Source organism: Macaca fascicularis, chromosome 17 (assembly GCF_037993035.2).
Source record: "Macaca fascicularis isolate 582-1 chromosome 17, T2T-MFA8v1.1".
NCBI lineage: Eukaryota > Metazoa > Chordata > Mammalia > Primates > Cercopithecidae > Macaca > Macaca fascicularis.
In genome coordinates this window covers 65,561,655-65,588,268 of record NC_088391.1, presented here as the reverse complement: position 1 = coordinate 65,588,268, position 26,614 = coordinate 65,561,655, and the positions used below count along the sequence as shown (strand labels likewise).

The 26,614-nt window shown below is 37.5% G+C and overlaps 1 protein-coding gene across 3 annotated transcripts in view; it reads left to right on the top strand.

Moving 5' to 3' along the window:
* LOC102145599 (uncharacterized) overlaps positions 1-26,614 on the top strand; it is a 682,844-nt gene that overhangs the window by 613,712 nt on the left and 42,518 nt on the right. For 2 of the 3 annotated variants that reach the window (XM_074021604.1, XM_074021603.1), the window contains one exon: positions 25,097-25,178. In XM_074021604.1, coding sequence (XP_073877705.1) covers positions 25,097-25,178 — 82 coding nt within the window. Of the gene's footprint in view, positions 1-25,096; positions 25,179-26,614 lie in introns of those variants that run through there. The other variant, XM_074021609.1, reaches the window with a different exon arrangement.

The following is a 26,614-nucleotide window of genomic DNA, read 5'->3' as shown; positions in this document are numbered from 1 at the left end:
GTCAGCATAGGAGACATCAACCTATCATAGAGCGGCAGGTGGAAGATTCCCACTAGGGATTACTGAAGAGCCCTCAGATTGTCCTGTACCCAGCTAGACAAGGGACCGATTGAGATCTGACACTCCTAGAAGGCATGAGTGTCAGATTCCAACTGGAAATTCAAGAGCTTTCTGAACCTTACCTCTCCTCCGTCTCCACCTCTCCAACAGAGGAGGGGCAAGAGGTTGCACAGTGAGAAGAGCTGGCTGGGGAAATCATAAAGAAGGTACTGTAAACCCTTTCCCCACTGGAGTGTTCCCATTCTGAGCCAGGTTTAGCTTGGGGGAAAAGGGAAGCTTTAATCTGGTTGAGAACAATTTTGATATGACATTGGGCTAACAGAAATAAAATAAAATGTAAGGTACCTAGAAAAACTTTAGGACTAGCCTAGGATTTCATCCAAGACCAGGCAAGGAGACTGCAAAGCAGGGAGAAATTAGCTGTCCTGAAAAAGGAAACTATTTGAGCGCAAGTTATACGCTGTTATACAAGATTTAAGAGGCAAATCCAAGGGCAGCCGAATGACTCTGTCTTACAGTGAGAGAGGAATTTGAGGTTTGTAAAGGGAAACTTGAGAGAGGGAGAGGAAATGGGAACTTGTCAGGGAAAAAGGTACAAAATCAAAACTGTTGTTGACAGAGCTGCTAAGAAGGACCTTGACAGAATAGAAATGTCTAATAAGAATTTTCTTTTTGTTTTCTGGAAGGCATATCATATCAGCCTCTTTTTTCTATTACAGAATCTTTCATAAACTAATGTGTGTAAGTGGAATTGTGTAACAGAACTTAAAGAGATGAAGTGGCTGACCTCTGGGTCACTGTGGGGCAGCACTAGCGTAAAGGCGGACGGGACCAGGACAAGGTAAGTCATCAATATCAGGACAGAGGTGCCTAGGAAAGCATCCTGAAGAAGGCGGTCTTTCAGCCGATTCTCCAATAAATAGGGAGCTTCTCTTGTGGATTCCACAATTAACCTTTTAATTTAACCAGGCTTCATTGATCTTTGTATGTACAATATTTTCCATCAATGCACATTTCATTGTGATGTGATCATGATTATGGTGCTGATGGTGGTAATGGCGGTGGTGGTGATAATGACGAGATTGGTGATGAAGACAACCCCTACCACTTTTATGGATGCGTAATAGTTGTACATATTCTGGGGATACGTGTGCTATTTCAATACCTGATGCAATGTGCAAAGGTCAAATCAGGGTAACTGGGATATCCATCACCTCAAATATTTATCTTTTTTTGTGTTGGGAACATTGTAATTCTTCTCTTGTAGCTATTTTGAAATATACAATAAATTATTGTTACTATAATTTCCATGTAGTACTATTGAATATTAAAACTTATTCCTTCTATCTAATTTTATTTTTGTACCCCTTAGTCAACTCCTACCATTTTAGAATGCTTAATGTACTAAGTGTTTTTCATGAGTTTTTAAACTTATTTCTTGCAATAAACATGAAATGAGAAAATTGAATCTCAGAGAGATTTGATGACTTTTTGATGCTACCAAGATATGAAATGGTAGTTACAGAATTTGAACTTTTTTTCAAAAATACAGTAAAAATTTCACTTGGAATTTTTTACCTCAATGTTCTATGTAATGGTACTTCTTACGAATGCAATATATGCCAAATCTCTTATTTCTTTTCTTTTCCCTACTCATTTTCATTTTATTTTACTCATCTTTTTATAGTTTCTTAAAGTAGAAGCCTAGATTATTAATCTTAGATTTTATTCTAATATAAATATTCAATACTGTGTATTTCCCTCTAAGTACTATTTTTACTGCATCGCACACATACTAATGGTCTGTATTTTATGGCCCAGCATTTGGTCTGTTTTGGTCACTGTTTCTTGTGAGCTTGAAAAAAATGTGAACTCTACTGTAGTTGAATGTCAATTAGATCTGGCTGATAGATGGTACTGTTTGGTTCATTACATCCTTACTGATTTTCTGCTTGCTAGATCTGTCAATTACCTAAAGATAGTATTAAAGTCTCTAACTGTACCAACTATTATAGTCAATTCAATTATTTCTCCCTGCACTTCTATCAGATTTTGCTTCACATTTTTAAAAACTCTGTTTTTAGGCACATATATATTAAGGATTGTCATGTCTTCTTGGAGAATTGACCCCTTTATCATTATACAATGCCCCTCTTTATTGCCCTTGCCCTGAAGTCAGCTTTGTCTGTAATTAATATTGCTACTTCAGCTTTCTTTTGATGAGTATTAACATAATATATCTTTCTCCATCCCTTTATTTTTAATCTATTTGTGACTTTATATATCATATAGTTAAGTCTTGTTTTTTTTTTATTTTCTACTCTGCCAGTCTCTGTCTTTAATAAGGATTAGACCATTGATATTTAAAGTGATTATGAATATATTTGTGTTAATATCTATAATATTTGTTACTGTTTTCTGTTGATTCCCCCTTATCTCTCTCTCTCTCTCTCCACCATTCTCTTTCCCTCTCTGGTTTCAACTGAGCATGTTATATAATTCCATCTTTTTATCCTCTTAGCATATCAATAATACTTCTTTTTTATGCTTTAGTGGTGCCCCTTGTGTTTGCAGTATATGTTTATGACTATAGCCAAGTCTTCTTTCAAATAACATTGACCCACTTCATGGGTAGTACCAGTACCTCATAACAGAGTATTTTCAATTCCTTTCTCCTATCCCTTATAACATTTCTGTCATTCATTTCACTTATTCATAAGCAATAATCACTGAATATGTTGCTGCTATTATTCTTTTGAACAAACTGTTATCAGTTAAATAAAATAACAATAAGAAAATAAAAGATTTTATTTTACCTTCATTTATTCCTTACCTAATTCCTTCCTTTATATAGATCTGAGTATCTGACCTACATCAATTTTCTTTCCCAAAAAATTTTTGAACATTTCTTGCCAGGGGGCCTACTGGTGTCAAATTCCCTCAATTTTTGTTTGTATGAGAAAGTCTTTATTTCACTTTCTCTTTTGAAGGACAGTTTTGCTGGATACATAATTCTAGGTTGGTGGATTTTTTCTTTGAAAACTTTAAATATTTCACTCCACTCGCTTCATGCTTGCATGGTTTCTGAGAAGTCTAGTGTAATTCCTATCCTGTTCCTTTATAGGCAAATGTTTTTTCCTCTGACTTCTTTCAAGATTTTCTTTGTCATTGACTTTCTGCAGTTTGTTTATGATATGCCTTGGTGTCACTGTTTTGGGATTTATTCTGCTTGGTGGTCCCTGCACTTCCTGAATCTGTGATTAATTTTGGAAAATTCTCAGCCATTATTATTTTAAATATTTTTGGTCGTTTTCTTTCTTCTCCTTCTGATATTTTCATTATGCATATGTTGCACTTTTGAAAAATATTTTTGTTTTTTTTCTTTCTTCTCCTTCTGATATTTTCATTATGCATATGTTGCACTTTTTTTTTTTCTTTTGAGACAGATTCTCACTCTGTCACTGGGGCTAGAGTGCAGTGGTGCAATCTTGGCTCACTGCAACCTCCGCCTCCCGGGTTCAAGTGATTCTTCTACCTCAGCTTCTGAGTAACTGAGATTACAGACACCTGCCACCATGCCCAGCTAATTTTTTGTATTTTTAGTAGAGATGGGGTTTCACCATGTTGGCCAGGCTGGTCTCAAATTCCTGACCTCGTGATTCGCCCGCCTTGGCCTCGCAAAGTGCTGGGATTACAGGGGTGAGCCACCGCGCCCAGCCTGTTGCACCTTTTTTAAATATCCCACAGTTCTTGGATACTCTGTTCCATCTTTTTCATTCTTTCTCCTGTTTTGTATTTCAGTTTTGGAAGTTTCTGTTGACATATCTTCAAGCTCACTGATTCTTTGCTCGGCCATGTCCAATGTCCATGACCATGTCCACTGAGGTGTTCTCTGTTTCTGTTAGTGTTTTTTTATTTCTAGCATTTCCTTTAATTCTTTTTGGAGTTTCCGTCTCTCTGCTTACATTACCCATCTCTTCTTACAAGTTGTCCACTTGTTCCATTAGAGTCCTTAACTTATTAATCATAGTTACTTTTAATTTCTGGTCTGATCATCCCAAAGTCTCTGCAATACCTGAATGTGGTTTGTGTGCTATGTTGTCTCTTCAGGCTGTATTTTTTGCCAGTTAGCATGCCTTGTCATTTGCTATTGAACACGAAACACCCACTTCCTCGGGTAAGAGGAACTAAGGTAGATAGGCCTTTTGTATGGGATTTTACCTTTATCTGGCTGGGAGTGGGACTATTTTTCCTGTTCATATTAGCTGTGATATCAGAGGCTGAAATTTTCTGTAATGTGCTTGTTTTCATCTCCACTGTTGTCTTTGAGTTTTCCTAGGTACTTTTTAAATAGACTCTGAGGTTTGCAGGTTTTCTAAGCTATGATCCCCTGTCATTTTTCAGGAGCTCTATTAATGTGGTAGTAAGGTGTACAGGGCAGAGAGGCATTATCGGTTTTCTTAGTGAGGCCGAGTTGGTATTTCCCTTTCCCTAGGTTGGTTAGATTTGGGTAAAACTCCAGTTAGTTAGGTTCTGGTAAAGCAGTTTTCCCTAAGGTTCAGCCTTGGTTAAAGATAACGGGAAACTCTGGTTATATTTCGGAATGCTTACATTTTCCCTTCTCTTGCTGGAAGCAAGTGAGGAGTTTCCTTAGATTTTCACAGTGAGAACCTGGTAGGGCATTTGGAGGAAGATAAACTCTCAAAAGTGTGGGGGTCCCCTAAGATTGGACCCCATGAACGTTTTTAGCTTTCAAGCTAGATCACACTGAGCCTCCAGCATTTCATGAATTGGAGTTTAACGTGTTCCTACTGATTCTGGCTTCAGCTGTGGGCTTCCACTCCTGGGCTTCTGCTAAAGGTGAGCTGTGACTCTTCCCTGTCAGTCTTTCCAGTTTTGTGGCAGTGGTTTGCTCCACGTACCCAACTGTCTGATGGATCTTAGAAGGGCTGTTGATTTGCAGTTTTTTCAGCATTTTTCTTGTTATGAGGGCAGGAGTAACAATTTCCAAGCACTTTACATGTTGGTTTGGAATCCCTAAGACTCTGTCCTTTTTTATTCTTCATTAATGAACTGAATTTCTACTGTGTGCTGTGGACATTTATGGTTGCTGATACTACAAAGGCAAACAAGATATGATCACTGCCTTCAATGGACATACAGTATGAGAATCCTAAATTATTCACTTCTATATCTTTTCTTATTTTTACCATATTTATGTTTGCTTTGCTTCACTTCCTGCAAACATCTGAGACCCACTTTTTGTGCTTCTTTTATATCATTTCTATTTTGCAATCAGACTTCCACCCTCCACCTGGTACACATTCACTCGTTCTCTCATTCTTACATTGGTTGAGTACTCTTCTGTCTTTAAACTCTGTATCGCAAAGGCTCTCTCTCATTAGTGCTTTACTTTAGTTGCTATTAGACACTGTGGCAACAAATGACTGGCTAAGTCTCAGAGATCAGAATACTAAGAGATGTACTGAGACATGGCCTCACTCCTCAGAGCTGCAGCAGCACGTAACTTATGGATACCAAGCAACTCATCAAACTGAAGGCACTGACAGCAATTTTGGAGGTAATCGGTAGTGCCCAACAGGTAATCACCTCTTGCTTTTGAGTTGTTATGAGTAGACAGAACTTGGGAAACCACTTTTTTTTTTTTTTTTTTTTTTTGAGACAGAATCTTGCTGTATTGCCAGGCTGGAGTGCAGTGGCGCAATCTCGGCTCACTGCAACCTCCACCTCCCAGGTTCAAACAATTCTCCTGTCTCAACCTCCCAAGAGTAGCTGAGAATACAGGTGTGCACCACTATGCCCAGGTAATTTTTGTTCTTTTAGTAGAGACGGGGTTTCACCATTTTGGCCAGGATGGTCTCAATCTCCTGACCTCGTGATCTGCCTTCCTTGGCCTCCCAAAGTACTGGGATTACAGGCATGAGCCACTGCACCCTGGTGGAACCACATTTTAAACTTCTGAAAATAACATATAGGCCTGGTGTGGTGGCTCATGCCTGTAATCCCAGCTACTCGGGAGGCTGAGGCAGGAGAATCACTTCAACCTGGGAGGCAGAGGTTGCAGTGAGCCAACATTGTGCCATTGCACTCAGCCTGGGCAACAAGAGCGAAACTCTATCTCAATTAAAAAAAAAAAAAAAAAAAAAAAAAAGGAAGAAAGGAAGGAAGGAAGGAGGGAAGGAAGGAATGAAGGAAATAAAAATGATTTTATTTATATACGGGATGCCCAGATGCCCTAATTACACTGAGCGATAATGTATTTTAGGAATATGTACTCTTATCAAGCATTTCACATTAAATGGATTAAATGGGTTTCATTTCTCTGCTCCTCATCAAATTTTTCCTCATGTGAGCTTCTTGAGAAGAAAATATGAACATAATTTTGAAATTTTTTGATAATTTTAATATATATTTTCTGATTTACTATTCCATTTCCACTTTATAAATCCAGAAAAGGTATTACCATATTTTATCAGTCTTTGTAAAAAGTCTTATAATCAGTGTTTTGTCATAATTGAATGGACAGTGGCTTCTTTTCTGATAAGTGGCACATACGACTAATGTTTTATAAAATATATACATTACATTTAATGAAATGTACTGTTTTAATATATATCCTGAGCATTTAATTTTTGTCACACTTTTCATTTTCAAATATTTCACTCCTATGAAAAAATTTACACCTAATGAAAGCTAGATGAAATAAAGTTATTACATGAGACAAATGCACCCTGAGAAAATTAAATGTTATTCTTTAGGCCTCACAAAAACTTCACATTGAAAGGATGAGACATATTAAGGAAAAAAAGAAAGTAAATATATAGATAAGTCTAAATAAATAGTCTATTGTGGATTGTACAAAATGTTATACGTATATATAATTAAAATATATGAAAATAATAGCATCCAAATTGTGAGATTGGTAAATGGAGTTAAAATTTTTTAAGCTCAATGTAGTGTCTGGCACGAAAATAAAAGTAAAATTAATATTAAATTTTTATAAGTCAAGAATGCATGTCGTAATCTCTAGGGTAGCCATTAAAAATAGTAAAAAGCATTTATACTTCAAATGAGAAAATAGTGAACTGACAAAAATTACTCAAACATGAAAAATATTTTAAAACTTTAGAACAAGCAAGATGGACAGAGTAGTCCCAATAACAATTTTTAAATAAGGTAATAAATTTAAACCCAACTATACTAGTTAATTACATTAAATGTTAAAGAATTAACTGCTCCAATACAAGCAGGAAAAATATTCATCTTATTATCACTGACAAAAGGAAGCTTGTATGTTCAAAAGTTTGAGAACAAAATCAGTACCAATTTTGCGAATACTCTAAACTGAAGTGTTAGATAAGACTAACAAAGAGGATGGCCCCAAATTGGTTCATCCAGCATTATCTCAAACCTACTTCTAAACTATGGATAAAAAGTGGAGAATCCAGGAGTGGAGATAAAGGATCTGGAGAGAAAGTAGATGTTGTCTGTGTACATTATGTTTATCTAGTTTCTCCTTCATATTCATGGTGTGTGGTGGTATTTCTTCTACCCTCAACTCAAGGCAAATCACTAGTGGCAGTTGGAGGGGGTAGGGTCAAGAAAATCTCTTAGGGAGTTTGATTTGGTGTACTTAGCATTTATTGAACAGCAGTGCATGATACTGCATACTTGTCTTTTACCTGAAGAGTCTAAAAGCAAGAGCTATTCTGATGGCAGACTTTCTTGGAGCCATGAAAGTGTAAGTTTTCTGTGCACCAACTATAGACCCAGTTACAGGAAATTAGATTGGTCATTGTGAAAGGAATTTCACTTGAAGAATGTCAGGAAAGGCAACAAGTGTTCCACAGTGGATGAACCATGGAAAATAAGAGACTGAGGATGGAGTTATAAGTGTCTGACTTGAAAACATCACATATATTAAGATATTTGCAGGTGAGGGGTCTGCAACAGGAACCCATAAAACCACAAAGAGGTAGACCCACCATTTAGAATCCTCCATAGTCAGAGGGCTTTCAGGCCTGTACCAATCAAGTAACCCATTTTACCCTATGTCCTATGTCACATTTGCTTCCTAGTTCAAATTCTGGAGCAGCTAGGTGAAGGCTGGTGAGTGATGAGAAAGAGTAGAGAGTTAGGTAACAAAATAAAGACTTATCATCATACCTGCACATCCCCAAATATAACTGAGAGAGGATAGAAGATTTAACAAAGATGGTTTGGAGTCATATGATTATTAGACTGGGTTAAATTGTTTATTATCTAAAACTGACAGAAAAACTATGAAAAATGGCTGAGATTTCATCTAAAGGATTGGCTAGTGGGGATGTGGTATAAGTTGAGAGAATACATTTAAAGGAGTCATCTTTGGAATGACAGGAATTACCTTGTGCTTATGTCCTATGAAGCCCAGTTAATTCAATAAGCCAGTTACACTTACAGTAAGACCACACTCAGTAAACATGAACACTTGAGTTAAACTTGATTGTGTTACAGAAGGATCTGGGTATACAGAACCCCTAAGAATGCAAAGGTCCATCATTTTAAAATGTGAAATAAAGTCACAGTACTACTGGGTCTTTTGTGCATTGTTGGGACCAATTTTTGGCACAGAAAATAAGTTCTCCCTTTATGGGATGAGACTGCCAATTTTTCTTTAAACAGATGGCTGTTATTTCGTTATCCAACATACCTTCCCTTGACACTTCTGTCTGCCAATTATTGTGGCAAATATAGTCTTTTATTCTGGATAAATTACTGAGGTACTTTTTGAGACACAGTATCCAGAGGGGTGAAAGATTTATATTTCTTTACCTACCAATCAATCTACACCTGAAAGTATGTGTGAGATAAACTGGAACTGATTTCAATTATTGATAAATCACAGAGAATAACATAAACCATTACATGATTGATCTTGGAGACTTTTTCAAACCCTCTTTGGAGTAGAATAAGATACCTACTTTAGATGACCACTAATTGGCTAGTGTATTAGTCCATTCTCACTCTGCTATGAAGAAATACCTAAGACTGGATAATTTATAAAGAAAAGAGGTTCAATTGATTCATAGTTCTGCATGACTGAGGAGGCTTCAGAAAATTTACAATCATGGTGGAAGGTACCTCTTCACGGCGTGACAGACGAGAGAATGAGTGCCAGCAGAGGAAATGCCAGATGCTTACAAAACCATCAGATCTCGAGAGACTCACTCACTATCATGAGAACAGCATGGGGAAACTGCTCCCATAATCCAGTTACCTTCACCTGGTCCTGCCCTTGACACATGGCAATTATAGTTCAAGATGAGATTTTGGGTGGGGTCATAGCCAAACCAAATCATTCTGCCCCAGCCCCTCCCAAATCTCATGTCCTCACATTTCAAAACACAATCATGCCCTTTCAACAGTCCCCCAAAGTCTTAGCCCAGTCGAGCATTAACCCAAAAGTCCAAGTCCGAAGTTTTATCTGAAGATAAGGCAAGTCCCTTCCACTTAGGAGCCTGTACAATCGAAAGCAAGTTAGTTACTTCCTAGAGACGATAGGGGTACAGGCATTGGGTAAATAAACCCATTTCAAATGTAGAAATTGGCCAAAACAAAGGGGCTACAGGCCCCATCCAAGCCAGAAATCCAATAGGCAGTCATTAAACCTTAAGGTTCCAAAATGATCTTCTTTGACCCCATGTCTCACATCTGGGTCACACAGATGCAAGAGGTGGATTCCCAAGGCCTTGGGAAGCTCTGCCTCTGTGGCTTTGCAGGGTATAGGCCCCCTCCTGGCTGTTTTCCTGGGCTGGCATTGAGTGACTGTGGCTTTCCCAGGCATGTGATGCAAGATGTTAGTGGATCTACATTCTGGGGCCTGGAGAGCGATGGCCCTCTTCTCACAGATCTGCTAGGCAGTGGGTACTCTGTTTTGGGGCTCTGACCCCACATTGCCTTTCCACACTGCCTTTGCAGAGGTTCTTCATGAGGGCACCGCCCCTGCAGCAAAATTCTTCCTAGACATCCAGGCATTTCCATATTCTCTGAAATCTAGGCAGAGGTTTCCAAACCTCAGTTCTTGTCTTCTGTGCACCTACAGGGCCAACACAATGTGGAAGCTGCCAATACTGGGGTCTTACACCCTCTGAAGAAATGTCCTGAGTTGTACCTTGGCCCCTTTTAACCATGACTGGAGCAGCTGGGATGCAGAGCACCAAGTCCCAAGGCTGCACCCAGCAGGAGGGCCCTACACTCAGCCCAGGAAACCATTTTTCCCTCCTAGGCCTCTCTGCCTGTGATGGGAGGAGCTGCTGTGAAGCTCTCTGACATGCCCTGGAGATATTTTCTCCATTGTCTTGGGGATTAACATTTGGCTCCTCATTACTTATGCAAATTTCTGCCATTGGCTTGAATTTCTCCCTCAAAAATGGGCTTTCTTTTCTACTGCATCATCAGGCTACAAATTTTTCAAACTTTTATGCTCTGTCACCTTTTAAATGCTTTGCTGCTTAGAAATTTCTTCTGCCAGATACCCTAAATCATCTTTCTCAAGTTCAGAGTTCCACAGATCCCTGGTCTCTTTGCCAAAGCATAGCAAGCGTGACTTTTACTCCAGTGCCCAACAAGTTCCTCATCTCCATCTGAGACCACTTCAGCCTGGGCTTCATTGTCGATATTACTATCAGCATTTTTGTCAAAGCTATTCAACAAGTCTGAAGGAGGTTCCAAACTTTCCCACATTTTCCTATCTTTTTCTGAGCCCTCCAAACTGTTCCAACTTCTGCCTGTTACCCACTTTCAAAGTCACTTCCACATTTCTGGGTATCTTTATAGTAGCACCACACTCCAGGTGCCAATTTACTGTATTAGTCTGTTCTCACACTGCCATGAAAAAATATCTAAGGCTGGGTAACTTATAAAGAAAATAAGTTTAATTGACTCACAGTTCCATATGGCTGGGGAGGCCTCAGGAAACTTACAATCATGGCAGAAGGTAACTCTCTACAGGGTGGCAGGAGAGAGAATGAGTGCCAGTAGGGGAAATGCCAGACACTTATAAAACCATGAGATCTCATGAAATTCGCTCACTATCATGAAAAAAGCATGGGGCAAACTGCCCCCATGATCCAGTTACCTCTACCTGGTCCTGCCTTTGACACATGGGGATTATAATTCAAGATTAGATTTGGGGTGGGAAAACAGCCAAACCATATCAGCTAGATACCAAGGCAGACGTTGCAATAAAAACCTAGACCTCCACAATTGAAAGGAATTATTAAGATCATCTATCTCCCATCTAATGAAGAAATCCAAATTCAAAGCTATTTCAGGTGACTCGTGGATATTTTGTAAGCAGAGTAGAAAAAGAGGAGGTTGACATCAAAATGCTTTACTGAGAATTGTTTTTTTCTAGATAGACTGTTTCTTGGACAATAATTTCCCACAAAATGGAAAATAAGGTTAGGGTAACTCTAGGCTTGTATCATCCTGCAGGTAACTATCTAAGAGAAGAGAGTGCCATTTTCACAATAATCCCCAAAAACGTCCTGAGGAGGACTCTGACTTGTGTCATGGAGACTCTGCCTGGAGCCAGAGGTGGTATTTGGTTTGGATCCAGAGGTGGGGGATGTGGTATGACTTAGGGGAGTAGATTTAAAGGAGTCATCTTAAGAAAAATGGAGTTACTTTGTGCTCGCTTTCTGAAGGAGTCCAGTTAATTCAACAGACCAGCTGTACTTATACAATAGCACCACAAGCAGAGAACAGGAAGACTGAGGTTCAAGTTGAATATGTTACAGAAGGATCAGCCCCACTTGAACTACAGGAGCTAAAGATGAGAACAGGGATCTGATCCAAAGAGATTCTTACTAAATGAAAGCTTATGTTTACTATGCTAACATATATTTTTGGTGACTTTTATTTTAAAATGTTCTTTCTCTCTTGCTTATTTAATCTTTCCTTCCTCCATTAAATTTCTTAAATGTCTCCCAGAACCAAGTGGATGAGTGGCACCTCCATCAAATGATATCTCTTGCATTTTGGTTTCCAAGAAAAGAAGCTTCTAAAAACATTCCAAAGAATTTTTTGAAAGGTAGAGAAATTCCTGGGATCTCAGGGGTTAACAGGACCTAGTATTATTCCTAACTTGATCACTCCTTTCACTGTGGATTTGGAGATGATAACATTGTGGTTTAGTAGCAGGTTCATGACCTATAGGTCTTGAGACCCTGATTCCATATTTTTATTTCAGGATTTAACAGTTTAAATGAATTAGAGACTCTGATTAAGGGTATCCTCTCAAACTATTGTTGAACTTTGCCTCATAGTTTCAGAAAAGACACTTAATGCCAAAGAAACACATAGGACATCTCTAGGGTATTGAAAATTCAGAAGTGAGAAATGATTTTACCAGGAGACCAAAGCCCTTCAAATTAAAGTGAGATTGACTGACCCTTCTGTAGAACATGCAGTCTTATAGTATCTAAATGTATGGTGATCACATATTCCAGATGTTAAGGATCAATTCTAATTTCAAATATTTTATTCCATTGTCCTTATAAGTGTATTCATACTGTCAGACAATGTATCTGGGACAGGAACTCATATAATATGGCCCATAGAGTTAAAGCTAGATCCTTGGTAACTTTATTTAATCAGAAGGTCCTACATTCTATGTTTCAAGGGAACTCATAGTCCTTATTTCTAAAGCAAATGTAAAGGTTTCTGTGGAAGCAAGCACTATGCAGTTTTACTTGATGATAATTACCCTGAGTCTCTAGCGTACACCGATGCATCTTTGCTGTGAGAGACACATCTTGTGTCATTTCCCTGACTCAGAGAAAGGTTTTGAGAAAAGGTCAGTGACTACCCAGGTGAGTTCAATCTTTATAGGCAAGTGAATGAGAATAAAGTTGAATGCAGTTGTCTTGTCCAAGTAATCCTCTATCTTGACAGCATATTTGAATCACCTAAGAGCTTTTGAAAATTACCGACTTATTCCCATCTATTTCCACCCTAGACCATTAAATGAGAATCTTTGGGGGTGGGGAACCTGATAGTCTTCCCAGGTGATTCTAATGTCTGATCAGGGTGGAAAACCAGTGTTTGACAGATATACAAACACCAGATAAAAAAATCTGTGTTAAGCTAATTGAAATGTAAGTTGCCAATTGAAGTATAGATTTTGGTAAGCTTTTTCTAGCACTTATTACGCATGTAATATGTGTGTGCACTATTCTAGAGACTCTCTAAAACATGCCTGTGACATAGAAATAATTATCTTCCTTTTGATAACTGAAGAAACTGATGCCTAACCAGAACAAATGGCTTGAACAAGATCACACACTAGTAAGTGGCAGAGATAGGCTGTGACTTCATAGTTGATTGACCCTAAGGAGCCCATGGAAGGCAGGGTCTGTGTCTTACTCATCTTTCAATTTCCCCCACTTCCTATTGTACCCAATAACAGCCTCTAGCAGAACATCTGCTCTAGAATAGGGCTTTGTAAAAATACACTTGATTTAGCAAAATGGACTGTGACTGTCTTGCCATGCATACATGGGCATGGATAAGTTAGTACTTTTTTTTTCCCCTGGATAATCTACATCAAATACCTCTATCAGTCCAACTGATACCTGACTAAGAGAGAAGTTTTGGTGTCTTCAGTACCGCTTTGGCCTAGGCATGCTATCATGACAAGGACTAGGAAGAAGGCTGGTCAGTGCAGGACTAGGGAAGGTCTTGGACATTGGTAGAGATAAGGGCACATCTAGGAACACATAGCCAAGGAACAGTAGATTCAAGGCCAGAACTCAGTTTGAGAGTAGTCATGAGTTACATGAAGGCCAAAGTGAGATCAAGATCTCACGAAGTCACTGTTTGAGAAAACAACCTTGAAGTCAATACTGATATTGGCAATACATTTCCAGAGTATATTTATAATATTTGTTGAAGTTGTGTGACATGAGAAAAAATTGTTGGCTATTTGTTGAAGGTTTATTGTTTCTATTACCTATCTGAGCTTCCTCTGAAAGGAATCAGAATATGCCATTCCAAAATTATGCTACATTGGCATTAGGATTACTCTGAGCTAAAGACAATTGTGACTCAACAGAACAAGAAACGTTTTCTACCCTTTAAGGCTACCTCTACCTAAAAGTAAGGCATGTATTGCCTTTGTGAAAGGTGCCTTCCTTAAATCAGGGAGAGAAGAGCTACTGTTCTCATTGAAGGCAGAGACATCATCAAGATGAATATGCACAAACAGACTGTAATAAAATAGCCCTTGTCTTCATTACTTCACCCGTATACTTTTATACTTCCTAGTCACTTGAAACTGATTAGAAACAAAGATCAAAATCATAAAAAATTTGTTATAAACATATAATTGGCTTTTTCTTGAATCATTTCAAAGTGAATTACCTTAGAGTGATGACACAGAAGGGACTGTCTTATGCCGGTTCAGGCGTCCCTTCAGACTGGTTGCTGTGAATCTTCTGCTTTTTGGAGGACTGGCCCATTTTAAAAATAGATTACATGACACCTAGTTCCAGAAACTCCATTCTGGTTTGGTTATTTCAAACAATGGCCTCCCATAAACTTTGTTGAGCAAATCTAAATGTGTTTTCCTGCATTAAGAAGGTAAATAAGCCCCTGAGTTTAATCTCTTCCATTCTAATCAACATATTATCTTTGTGAACCCCAGTGCATGTAAATATTAATAAAAGGCATGTGCTTTAAAATACAATCTCACCGGGAAGGTGAGGAGCAATTGTTTTCCTACCAATTTTAGGTAATCAGCATTAGGATGCTATAGTAATCAGTTCAGGAGCCAAAGAGCCCAGAAACAAAAGCCAGGTGCTAGGAACCTGAAAGCATTGCAGTGACCCCACAGTTGGGATGCAGGTCAGGATACTGGGAGATCAAATAAAATTAAATCCTGTAAATATTTGTCACATAGCTATTATGTGCAAGCCACTGGGTACTGTAATGCAAATGCAAAAGTGAATGAGACACAGACTTCATCCTGAAGGAGAAAATAATCGAATAGAGGGACAGAAAGAAAGGATATTATGGAATACCATTGAGGAGATAAGTGAAGATGTGTTAAAGAGTTACTAGTAATTAAAAATGTTTCATGGAAGAGGTGAAATAAGAAATGTGCCTTAAGGCTGGGTGTGGTGGCTCACGCCTGTAATCCCAGCACTTTGAAAGGCTGAGACTGGTGGATAACTTGAGGTCAGGAGTTTGAGATCAGTCTGGCCAACATGGTGAAACCCCATCTCTACTAAAAATACGAAACTTGTCCAGGCATGGTGGTATGTGCCTGTAATCCCAGCTGAGATGGGAGGATTGCTTGAACCTGGGAGGCGAAGGTTACAGTGAGCCGAGATTGGGCCACTGCACTCAAGCCTGGGTGACAGAGTGAGACTCCATCTCAACCAAAAAAAAAACAAAAAAAACACACAAACAAAAAAAGAGGAAAGAGGAGGAAGAGAGGGAGGGGGCAGGGAGAGGGAGAAGGGGAGAGGGAGGAGGAGGAGGGGAAGGAGGAGGAGGAGGAGGAGGAGGAGGAGGAGGAGGAGGAAAGAAATGTGCCTTGAACAATAAGTTATATTTTGATAGCCATGCTTGGGGTGAAATGAGAATTTTTAAAAGGTAAATGGAGATCTCAGACCTGTCAAATAAAATTTGAAGGATAGGCTTCAGATTTTGGAAAACTGTTATTGTCAAAGTCAAAGACATCAGCAGCATGGCTGACTTAAGTGGGAATTTTGAAACCAATACAGGGAATGGTGGGAGGCAAAGGCAAATGGACAGGTTCTTGCTTTGAAGGGACTGTGCTTTATCCCTGAGCCACTGGTGTACCCTCCAGAGCACAGTACACATAGGACTCAAGAAAGTTTGATGGATAATTTTTTGTCAGAGATCAGAGAACATACGAGGGCACTCAAAATTCAATGTTGCTTAAAAGTTTGTTTTTTTCAACCACTGAAAACACTAGCATCAGAGCATCTTTGTGAGAGGATGTATATTTTAGACAACAATCTCCTTCACATGGTGAAAAGAAATTATTTCTTTTTCTGCTCCCTTAGCTTTCTAATGAGTTTAGTGTCCAGAGCAGCAACTTGGGGAATTGTTTAGCTTAAACATTTTAAACTAAGAGTAGAGAATTTTTACACTTGCCTATGACTTTTAGCCATAAGTCAAACTGTCATTACTGCAACAACAAAATATTTTATCTGATCTTACTATTGTTAAATTCTGATTTGCAGTAATCAATAAATGAGTAAGTAAAATTAAATGAATTTTTAAAATTAAGATGATATTTTAATGGTCATAAGTGATCTTTTCCAGGGATATTTTCTATTCAAAACATTATTTCTGCATGTTTGAGATGTATACCATCATTGTGAGTTCTCGATTTTTATAAGTTAGCCATATATCAGGAGACTCTTACCCTTGTGTGATAAATATGGACATTTTGGACACCATTTTTCTCTCAGACATTGAGATTACTTTTTATATTTCATCACGTCACAGCAATCTCAAAATTGGTAGCAAGTACTTCCTGTGTTACCATTGAAAAAACAGTGGGAATCTCAGTTTGATATCAAATTGTAGCCATTCACTCATTTACCATTTGGCAAAGGATTTCATCCATTGTGATTGTACCCTAGCAACTATACTGATTACCTGTCATTTTCCTAATTCTAAACCCTAGGAAACCTTGGTTACCATAGAAATTACTTTTCCACCTATGTACAATTTAACTCAGCTAGGCTATTTTTACTAAGAGATCCCAAATTTGAGCATTTTTAAGCCACCTTCATATTTCCCTTAAAGAATTCACATTTCTAGAATTCTACTCTTTCTCTGGGTAAAGTTACAATTTATACGACTACATAGTACATTTGTAAAGGTCAGCCATGGAAGAGCTTTGTGAACTTGGATGTGCGTTCTGATGACCTGGAGACCTTGTTCAAATGCAGGCTCTGATTCAGTAGATCTGGAATGGGGCCTGGAATTCTGCATTTCTAGCAGGTTCCCAGATAATGGTGCTGCATTAATCCTCAGATCACATTGTAAGTCTCAAGGAGGTGCTGGATCCGTTTTGTTGTTCTTTAGAAATTTTAATTGATTTACATTATTTGAATAGCTTTTTATATTTGATATTTGGAAACACAAAAGTTTTACATGTTTCTTCTTTCAGTTGGTCATGAAATAAGTTAATAGAGCAAAGATACTTATGATTATGTTAGTTTGGAAACTGAGAACAATGCAGATTAAAAACAAAGTAAAAAACACCATATGGTTGTATCTACCACATGAGCAAAGAACAAGTCATGACATCTTCCCTTGGAATTTCAAGAACAGCATTTATCATAGGTATAAATTCTGCTAACATTCATCGTAGTATAAATTCTGCTAACATAGTCTCTGCAGTGCAGGACTGTAAGAAAGAAGTATCTCTAGTAGTAGAAATGTTTATTTCATCATTCAAAAAATACAGAGCTCCTTTGAATTTTTTTCTTCTGATCCCAAATTTAAATATAGAATACTGATTTTCATAGTATTAATAATGAGGTTGGTATCTGACTCCAAAATCGTTCTTTTAGTGTTAAGCTGGTAAAGTGTTATTTCTACAAGGATAAAAAATATTTATAACTCCGCCTCTGCAAGACAAGTAGAGATGTACAGGTAAGATTTTGTAGTTGTTTGGAGGCTGAAGAGCTCTTCTCCAAGGAATAATTTATAGAGCTTGGATCAAGGCCCTTTTCTCAGTGTAGCTGGAGAAACCCATGCGAAGACACTAAAATTGACAGACGCAATTTTGAGGATCTGCCAATCACTGTTGGTTTTTGTTTTTTTGATGTTGTTTGTTTGTTTTGTTTTGTTTGTTGAGATGGCAGCATCTAGCTGAATGCTTCTAATTCTTGTTTTCTGTAACTAAGTCTTCAGTGGCTCAAATTTAAAATGTAAACAAGACCATTAGAATAAACAACTCAGCCTTTGGCTCTCCCAGCTGGAATAACAGTAATGATTTTAGATACTGCTTGTTCAATAGCTTAACACTGGTAATGTTGCGTCCCATTTGAATTAATGTTCTTATGCAGTAGAGACTCTAAAGCACATAAGGCCTCAATGCCATGTACTTAAATGTAAACATGATGAACTGTTCCTTAAGGAATTATGAAGTCAAAGATAAACACATTGTGCCAAGACAATCTTTGCTTTAGGTTTACAGCGAGACTATGGTGCCTTTAGCAAAATCTTCTATCGCACCCTAGTCTATCCAAAGCAATCTTCAAAGATCCTACTATCAAAAAGAAGGAGAAAGAAAATCTTCTACGTATTCATATCTAAATCATGTGCTCAATTTTAAAAGGGTCAAAATTTTGATGATGGTTTAATTTTCCAACGTTGCTTTCATGGCTCCCCATCATTTTCTGTTTTTATGCTCCATCTCTTGATAAGCTTCATGCTTGCCTTTTCTTTTCCTTTACCCCCAAAGACATGCGGCTTTACCTTGGCAGTGCCTATTTGAAATGTTTTAATGGTCCTCCATCAGCTAGAGTCCAAATACCATAGAACAGTGTGACAACTGTCTCCTTCAAAATCTTTGTTCCTAGAAAACCAGCTGTAGTCATATTTAAGAACTTTGATAATGCCTTTTCTCCTTAAGAAGTAAGCTTTTGGGTTTTTGGACATTACTTAAATATTATCAGGGATTTGAAAGCAAGCATAGATCATTGTTTTGCTTGCAGAACCAACTCAGCTCTCCTACCAATTTATTTACATACTTTTCCCTCCTTCAAAACCTTGTCCTTCTTACAATTTCATGTGTATTTTATTCATGTCAATTACAAAAAGAACTAAACTGGATGCAGCATAAATTATTTTTTAAAAAATCTTTAATGCATACATGAATATAATTCTTTTTCTTTTGGTAGATTTTGTGGGTGAGAGTTAGGAATTAATTTGTCACTGAAGGTTTGTCAACAATATGTAGACCTTGAAAAGACTTGCCTTTAAATACAGTACATATTAGTTACATAATGCTTTGAAATGCTAGGCATTTTTTAAATTATGAAATATATTCATACCTTATCAGAGTATGTAAACCCTATATGTTTTTTCTTCATAAAGACAACATCAAAGTAGCCAAAATCCTCATTAGATAATAAGCATTACCAATAACTTAGAAGCTTCTGATCTCTTTCATTGCATATCCTTTCCTTTCTATCCCTAATAATTACCATCCTCACTGACGTGAGACTTTTTATGATTTTAGTATCTATGTATGTGCCCCCAACAATACATTGTATGGTTGTGCTTACTTTTGAACTTTACTTAAATGGAATTGAGTCTCATATTGTTTACTCACTATTATGTTTGGGAGATTAACCACTGGTGATACTAGTAGCTGTCGTTCATTCATTTTTATTGTTGTTTTATGCCACCAAATGATTATATCTCACTTTGTGTATGTGATCTACTCTATTTAGATCTATGCTGCTGTGAACTTTCTTATACATGTCTTCTGGTACACATAAATAAAAGTTTATCTGATTCAATTTATTAAACCTAATTATAGAAATAATGGGTCATGGGGCATATGTGTTTCATATTCAGGTAAAATCAAACTTTTTTTGAAAAGTTCTGTGTGGAATCTAAAATAGCCAATCTCATAGAAACAGAGTAGAGTGGTGGTTACCAGAGGCTACTAGTGGGGAGAGGTGGGGAAGGGGGAGATGTCAGTCAAAGGCTACTAGTAGGGAGGGGTGGGGAAAGGGGAGATGTCAGTCAGTTAGATAAGAGAAGTAAGTTTTAGGGATCTATCACACAGCATGTAGCATGGCGACCACAGTTAATAATATGTATTGTATAATTGAAAATTGCTAAAAGAAAGATTTTAAATGTCCTCACTACAGAAAAATAAGGAGATGATATTGCCTAGGTTTTCTTCTGGGGTTTTTATTGTTTTAGGTCTTACGTTTAAGTCTTTTATCTATCTTGAGTTAATTTTTGTATAAGGTGTAAGGAAGGGATCCAGTTTCAGCTTTCTGCATATGGCTAGTCAGTTTTCCCAACACCATTTATTAAATAGGGAATCCTTTCCCCTTTGCTTGTTTTTGTCAGGTTTGTCAAAGATCAGATGGTTGTAGATGTGTGGCATTATTTCTGAGGCCTCTGTTCTGTTCCATTGCACTATATATCTGTTTTGGTACCAGTACCATGCTGTTTTTGTTATTGTAGCCTTACCATTCAGGACATAGGCATGGGCAAAGACTTCATGACTAAAACACCAAAAGCAATGGCAACAAAAGCAAAAATTGACAAATGGGATCTAATTAACCTAAAGAGCTTCTGCACAGCAAAATAATCTATCATCAGAGTGAACAGGCAACCTACAGAATGGGACAAAAATTTTGTAATCTACCCATCTGACAAAGGGCTAATATCCAGAATCTATAAAGAACTTAAATTTACAAGAAGAAACCAACGCCATTAAAAAGTGGGCAAAGAATATGAACAGACACTTCTCAAAAGAAGACATTTATGTGGTCAACAAACATAAAGAAAAGCTCATCATCACTGGTCATTAGAGAAATGCAAATCAAAACCACAATGAGATACCATCTCATGCCAGTTAGAATGGCAATCATTAAAAAGTCAGGAAACAACAGATGCTGGAGAGGATGTGGAGAAATAGGAACGCTTTTACACTGTTGGTGGGAGTGTAAACTAGTTCAACCATTGTGGAAGACAGTGAAGACAGTGTGGCAATTCCTCAATGATCTAGAACCAGAAATACCATTTGACCCAGCAATCCCAGTACTGGGTATACACCCAAAGATTATAAATCATTCTAGTGTAAAGACACACGCACATGTATGTGTATTGCAGCACTGTTCACAATAGCAAAGCCTTGGAACCAACCCAAGGGACCCTCAGTGATAGACTGGATAAAGAACATGTGGCACATATACACCATGGAATACTATGCAGCCATAAAAAAGGATGAGTTCACATCCTTTGCAGGGATGTGAACCTGCATGAAGCTGGAAACCATCATTCTCAGCAAATAACCCAAGAACAGAAAACCAAACACCGCATGTTCTCACTCATAAGTGGGAGTTGAACAATGAAAACACAGGGACACAGGGAGGGGAAGATCACACACCAGGCCTGTCGGGGGTTGTGGGGGTAGGGGAGTGATAGCATTAGGAGAAATACCTAATGTAGATGATGGGTTGACGGGTGCAGCAAACCACCATGGCACATGTATACTTATGTAACAAACCTGCACGTTCTGCACATGTACCCCAGAATTTAAAGTATAATTTTAAAAAAAATGAATTTTTTTTTAAAAAAGGAGATGAGGTGATGGAAATGTTAATTAGCTTGATTTAATCTTTCTACAATGTACACATATATCAAAATGTCAGATTGTATGCCATACATATATACAATCATTATTTGTCAAGTAAACAAAGAAAGATGTTTTTCAATTTATGGTCCATCTACTAATATACGAAAATTTCTGTTGATCCATATCCCCTCCAATATTTACTAATACATAGACTTAAAATTTTTGCTCATCTGGTGGGTGTGATATGGTAACCCCTTTTACTTTTTATTTACGTTTCCTGATTATTACCGATCTAGTACATTTTTCAGTGTTTTTTGTTAATTTAAGTTTCCTCTTCTTTGAAGTGCCTATTGCCCAGTTTTCTATTGAACTGTTTGAAATTTTCTTTCAGGTTTTAGTCCTTTCTACACTTTATGCAATAAAACTATGTTCTTAGAGTTTGTAGCTTGACTTTTCACTTCCTTTAGGGTGTCTTGATGGGCAGAAAAATCACATTTTTAATATAAACGAACTTATCACTCTACATGTTGTTTTTCACAATTAGTTTTTTAAACTACTCAAAGTTAATGTTTTGGTTTGGTAAGACTTTGAAATATAATTTTTCTTGTTTTTTCAGTGCATTAGCATCATTTATTGTAATGACCATTGGACTTCCCCCACTTAATTTCCAATAGCAAATCTGTCAAGCAACAAGTGTACTTATATGCATGAGTTTGCTTCTGGGATAATTCAGTTTCATTGACCTTTTTCCTTAATACGATAATTTAACTGGAGAAGGGAGAAGTAGAACAGGAAAAGAAGGAGAAAAAACATAACTAATTTTATGGTTGTGATACAAGTATTTGGACTCTTTATTTTTTAACACCAAATGCATCAGTATATAAACCAATTGGGCAGAACCAGATAAACAGATAAACAGAACCACATATGTAACTTGGAGAGTCCAGTGTAAAATGAAAATTCAAGGTCCCTTGTTAAAAAATTACAGAGGCCGGAAGCGGTGGCTTATGCCTGTAATCCCAGCACTTTGGAAGGCTGAGGAGGGCAGATCACATGAGGTCAGGAGTTCAAAACCAGCCTGGCCAACATGGTGAAATCCTCTCTCTACTAAAAATACAAAAAATTATCTGGGGGTGGTGGTGCATGCCTGTAATCCCAGCTACTGAGGAGACAGAGGCAGGAGAATTACTTAAATCTGGGAGGTGGACATTGCAGGCAGCCGAGATCATGCAACTGCACTCTGGCCCAAGCGACAGGTCAAGACTCCATCTCCAAAACAAAAAAAAGAAGAAAAGAAAAAAAAATTATGAAGAAGTTCAAGGTGGCAGCAGCAGAGCATTAAACCAAGCCTGGGACCCTTCTGAGTATGGGGTCTCACGCATCTGCATGTATCACACATGTAGGAAGTCAATTCAACAGACAAAATATGATGAGATTGTTCCCTTTTTATGAAATAACTATAAAATTATGCAAGAATAAGCCCCAGCTTCTTACAGAAAGATATTTTTAATCAGGAAAAAGATGATGTAAAAGAAATTAAGTATCTAGCATGGAATTGGATATAATTTGTCATACAAAATTGAATTTAATACTAGTAAATATACGTGTAATGGCAAGGGCTCCTGGTTTTAACACGGGGAGGAATTCATCTTTAATTGGTCTGCTTTTATTCCTCATTCTCTAATTACAAGTTTGACTTTCTCACCTTTATGGATCCTCATGCTTTTTGCTTGACTGCAGGGCCATGTTACATGTAACAATCTTTCAAGATTCAGTGCTGTAATACACTAAACTGAACATTCTCTTTACACAGTTTCCTGCTGTGTTTACTTTATGATATTTTAAATAAATGTTGAAGGGAATTTATAGCTACTTAATACTAGTTCATGTGCTAGAAGTACTTAACTGAAAGACTATTTGAATAGGTGCCTGTGGATATATCCACTTATAACCTCATATTGGATGTTTTTTATATTTGTCAAAAGAAATGAACTATTTTGTCTTATTAAAGTGTGGCTCAACTCTACATAGAATATATTAAATAATGCCTCTATTATTCGTCATTATCAGTGACTCTAGGATTTCATGTAATTGAATTTTAAAGGATAACAAAAATTATAATATTCAAAAGTTCAAGTTTTACCATTCTCTTTTTCTATAAGTTTTTTAACCGAAGCTTTCTCATCTTTTTGAGTCACTACTTTGCCTCACTACTTTGCCTCACTAAACGAAGTATTTTAAACATTATTGGCGCTTTCTCTGATTATTTGTAACTGCTATTTTGGACATTAATTTGTTGAGCTACATTCTAACCAAGATTGCTGTATCATCAACAGCTTACCCTACTGTGTATATAGTTGTACCTCTCATTGCTTTTTCTATCCGCTGACTCTTGGTTATATTGTCAGCTGCTACTTGAGTGTATCCACGTGCTTCCCTCTACTCTTAGTTTGCTTTCTAAATTTTCTTTCTGAGTAGGCTTTCCTCTACTCTTAGTTTGCTTTCTTAATCTGATGTGGGCTGGGAAACCACTAACTATTATATAATTTATAGAATTCTGTGTCAAATAAGAGTTGGAAGCTTCAAGCAAGAAACCAATCCAGAGAGACGTGTATGAGCTTCCATAATCGCATTTTTGAATGCTCTTTGACACTAATAGACCTGTACTTAAGTTTAGATTCACTGTTTTGGCTCAGAATGAGCCTAAGAAAGAGCTGTGTTACTGCATGGGGCACTGCAATGAGTAGTCAACGCTCACTGTTTGACCTATTATCAGCTTGCAGACTCCTTATTCTGCTATTGTTTTTTATATTTCCCACCTGCTGCTGGAATTCCTATAGTTATAATGCCCAAATGGAGGCCAAATAATTCAAGTTAATTTGTTCATGTGTATATATAATTTCAAGGAAAATAACAGTCATTGTATATGTATTATGTACCCAATAATAAACTGATTTTTAATACAGTGAACATGTAAAAATTAAAAACTACCTTATAAATAATAAAACTGGGGCTCAGAGAAGCTATAGAAATCATGCATGCTTATTCATCAAAAAAAAAAAAAACTCACAAAGCACATACTGTTTGTAAGTAGGAGAAGTTAAGCAAACATTTCTTAAATAAATGAATTTTGCTGATACAGTCTGGCTTCAAAACACCAGTTATTTTCACAACATTAAAGATAGTGAGCAGAGATGGTGAATTTAAAGTGAGCTTTGAGCTCATCTTGGTTTTCACTTAAAAATTATACTTTTTGTTTTACAGAGACAGTACCAAGAATTGATCTAGGAAATAATAAAATCTTAAAAGAAATCCAAAATTAGTGTCAGAGTATAACCCACAACATTCCACAGCAATCAAACAAAAAGATAATCTAAGGTTTGTACTTATGATGCTGACTGATGTATACAAATAAATAATCCATAGTTCTAGGTGGGTTTCATAACAGCAGAGCCTGTTAAATTCAGAAATGTCCATTTTCCCATGCTGCAGACTGCTAAGTAAGATTGAATAGTTCCTGTTAAGATCAACAGAGACTTAGAAAGCTTAATTTATAAAGAAATATTTTAAAAGAAAGAAATCACAATCCTTTGCTTGTTTATTAATGGTGGCTGTTATGAAGAGGTTGTTATACACTGTTCTTGTCTGTCCTAGGGGCAGAGCCTCAGGAATACACTTCTGAGGAAAGTCCACTGTCATAGAAAAGAAAAAGTGACTTCTCCAGATCACCTTTCAGGTAAACCCAATGACTGGCATTCTCTAACTTCCATCTCATTCAGGAGTGATTTATTAGTAAGGAATAGAAACACACCATCTTTCCTATAACAAAGTGGTCCTCAGTCCCTGGTACCACAGACTGGTACCGGCCCGTGGCCTGTTAGGAACCAGGCCACACAGCAGGAGGTAAGCGGTGAGGAGCATGACCTCCTGAGCTCCGCCTCCTGTCAGATCAGTGGAGGCATTAGATTCTCATAGGAGCACAAACCCTATTGTGAACTGCAGATGAAAGGAATCTAGGGTGCCCACTCCTTATGAGAATTCAACTAATACCTGATAATTTGAGGTGGAACAGTTTCATCCTGAAACTAACCCCCCATCGCCTGTCCATGGAAAAAAAGGTCTTCCACAAAACCCGTCCCTGGTGCCAGAATGGTTGGGGCCCACTGCTATAAGTGATAGAAAAAGAAAAGGGAAGGGAAGGGGAGGGCAGAGGAGGGGAGGGGCACCAAAACTATCTTAAGTAAGAGAAAATGCTCATAGAATCCATTTAAGAGAAATTTAACTAAAAGAATCATGTGTCTGGGTCTGTGTGTGTGTGCAGCTCTGGGTTTGTCTGACAATGGCTCTTTTTACGTATTGGTTTCCGGTTTATTACTCCATAAACTGTCTTCTTATTTGTCTGTATATACATGTCCCATGATGGCTGCATGTTAAACCTTAAGTCTACAGAATATTCCTTTTAGATCACTACCTTTAAATAACTTCTTCAATGTAGGCCAGTTCTAAATTTCTAGGAAGAGGATCGGATTGGCCCAGCAAGAGTCAGGTGTTCATTCCAATGAATCCTCTGTGAACTGGAAGATGGGTTTCTGTGATACATAGAATTGTATGTCTAGGCTATGGATGATATTTATATTGAGATCATTAGGCTGGTGGGTAACATTAGCAGGTTATTACTACTGCCTCCCAGTTTTGATAGCATTCTCCTTAAGATGTTTAGACAAACAAAAATATCATTAGAAGTATCTCTCCCATTGTCTGTCTGATTCTGATTCTTCAACTATGTTTCCTGAGCCACTAAGTGAAGGAATCAAAGCATCTTCTCACAAATTCTAAAAATAAACAAATGAAAACCAACTCCATAGTTCTACATCAAGCAAAATAATGTTTACACAGCTGAAGATTGCATATCTGGGAAAGAAATGTTATATTGATTATCTATTACTGCATAACAAATTACTCTAAAATTTAGCAGATTAAAACAACAAGCACTGATTATTTCAGTGTCTGTGGGTCAGGAATCCGGGAGGAGTTTAGCTAGATATCTCACAATCAGGGTGTTTCATAAGGCTACAATCAAGATACCAGACAGGGCTGTACAATCTGAAGGCTGAATTGGGGAAGGATCTGCTTCTAAACTCACTTGAGTGGGGGCTGTTGGCAGGTCTCCAG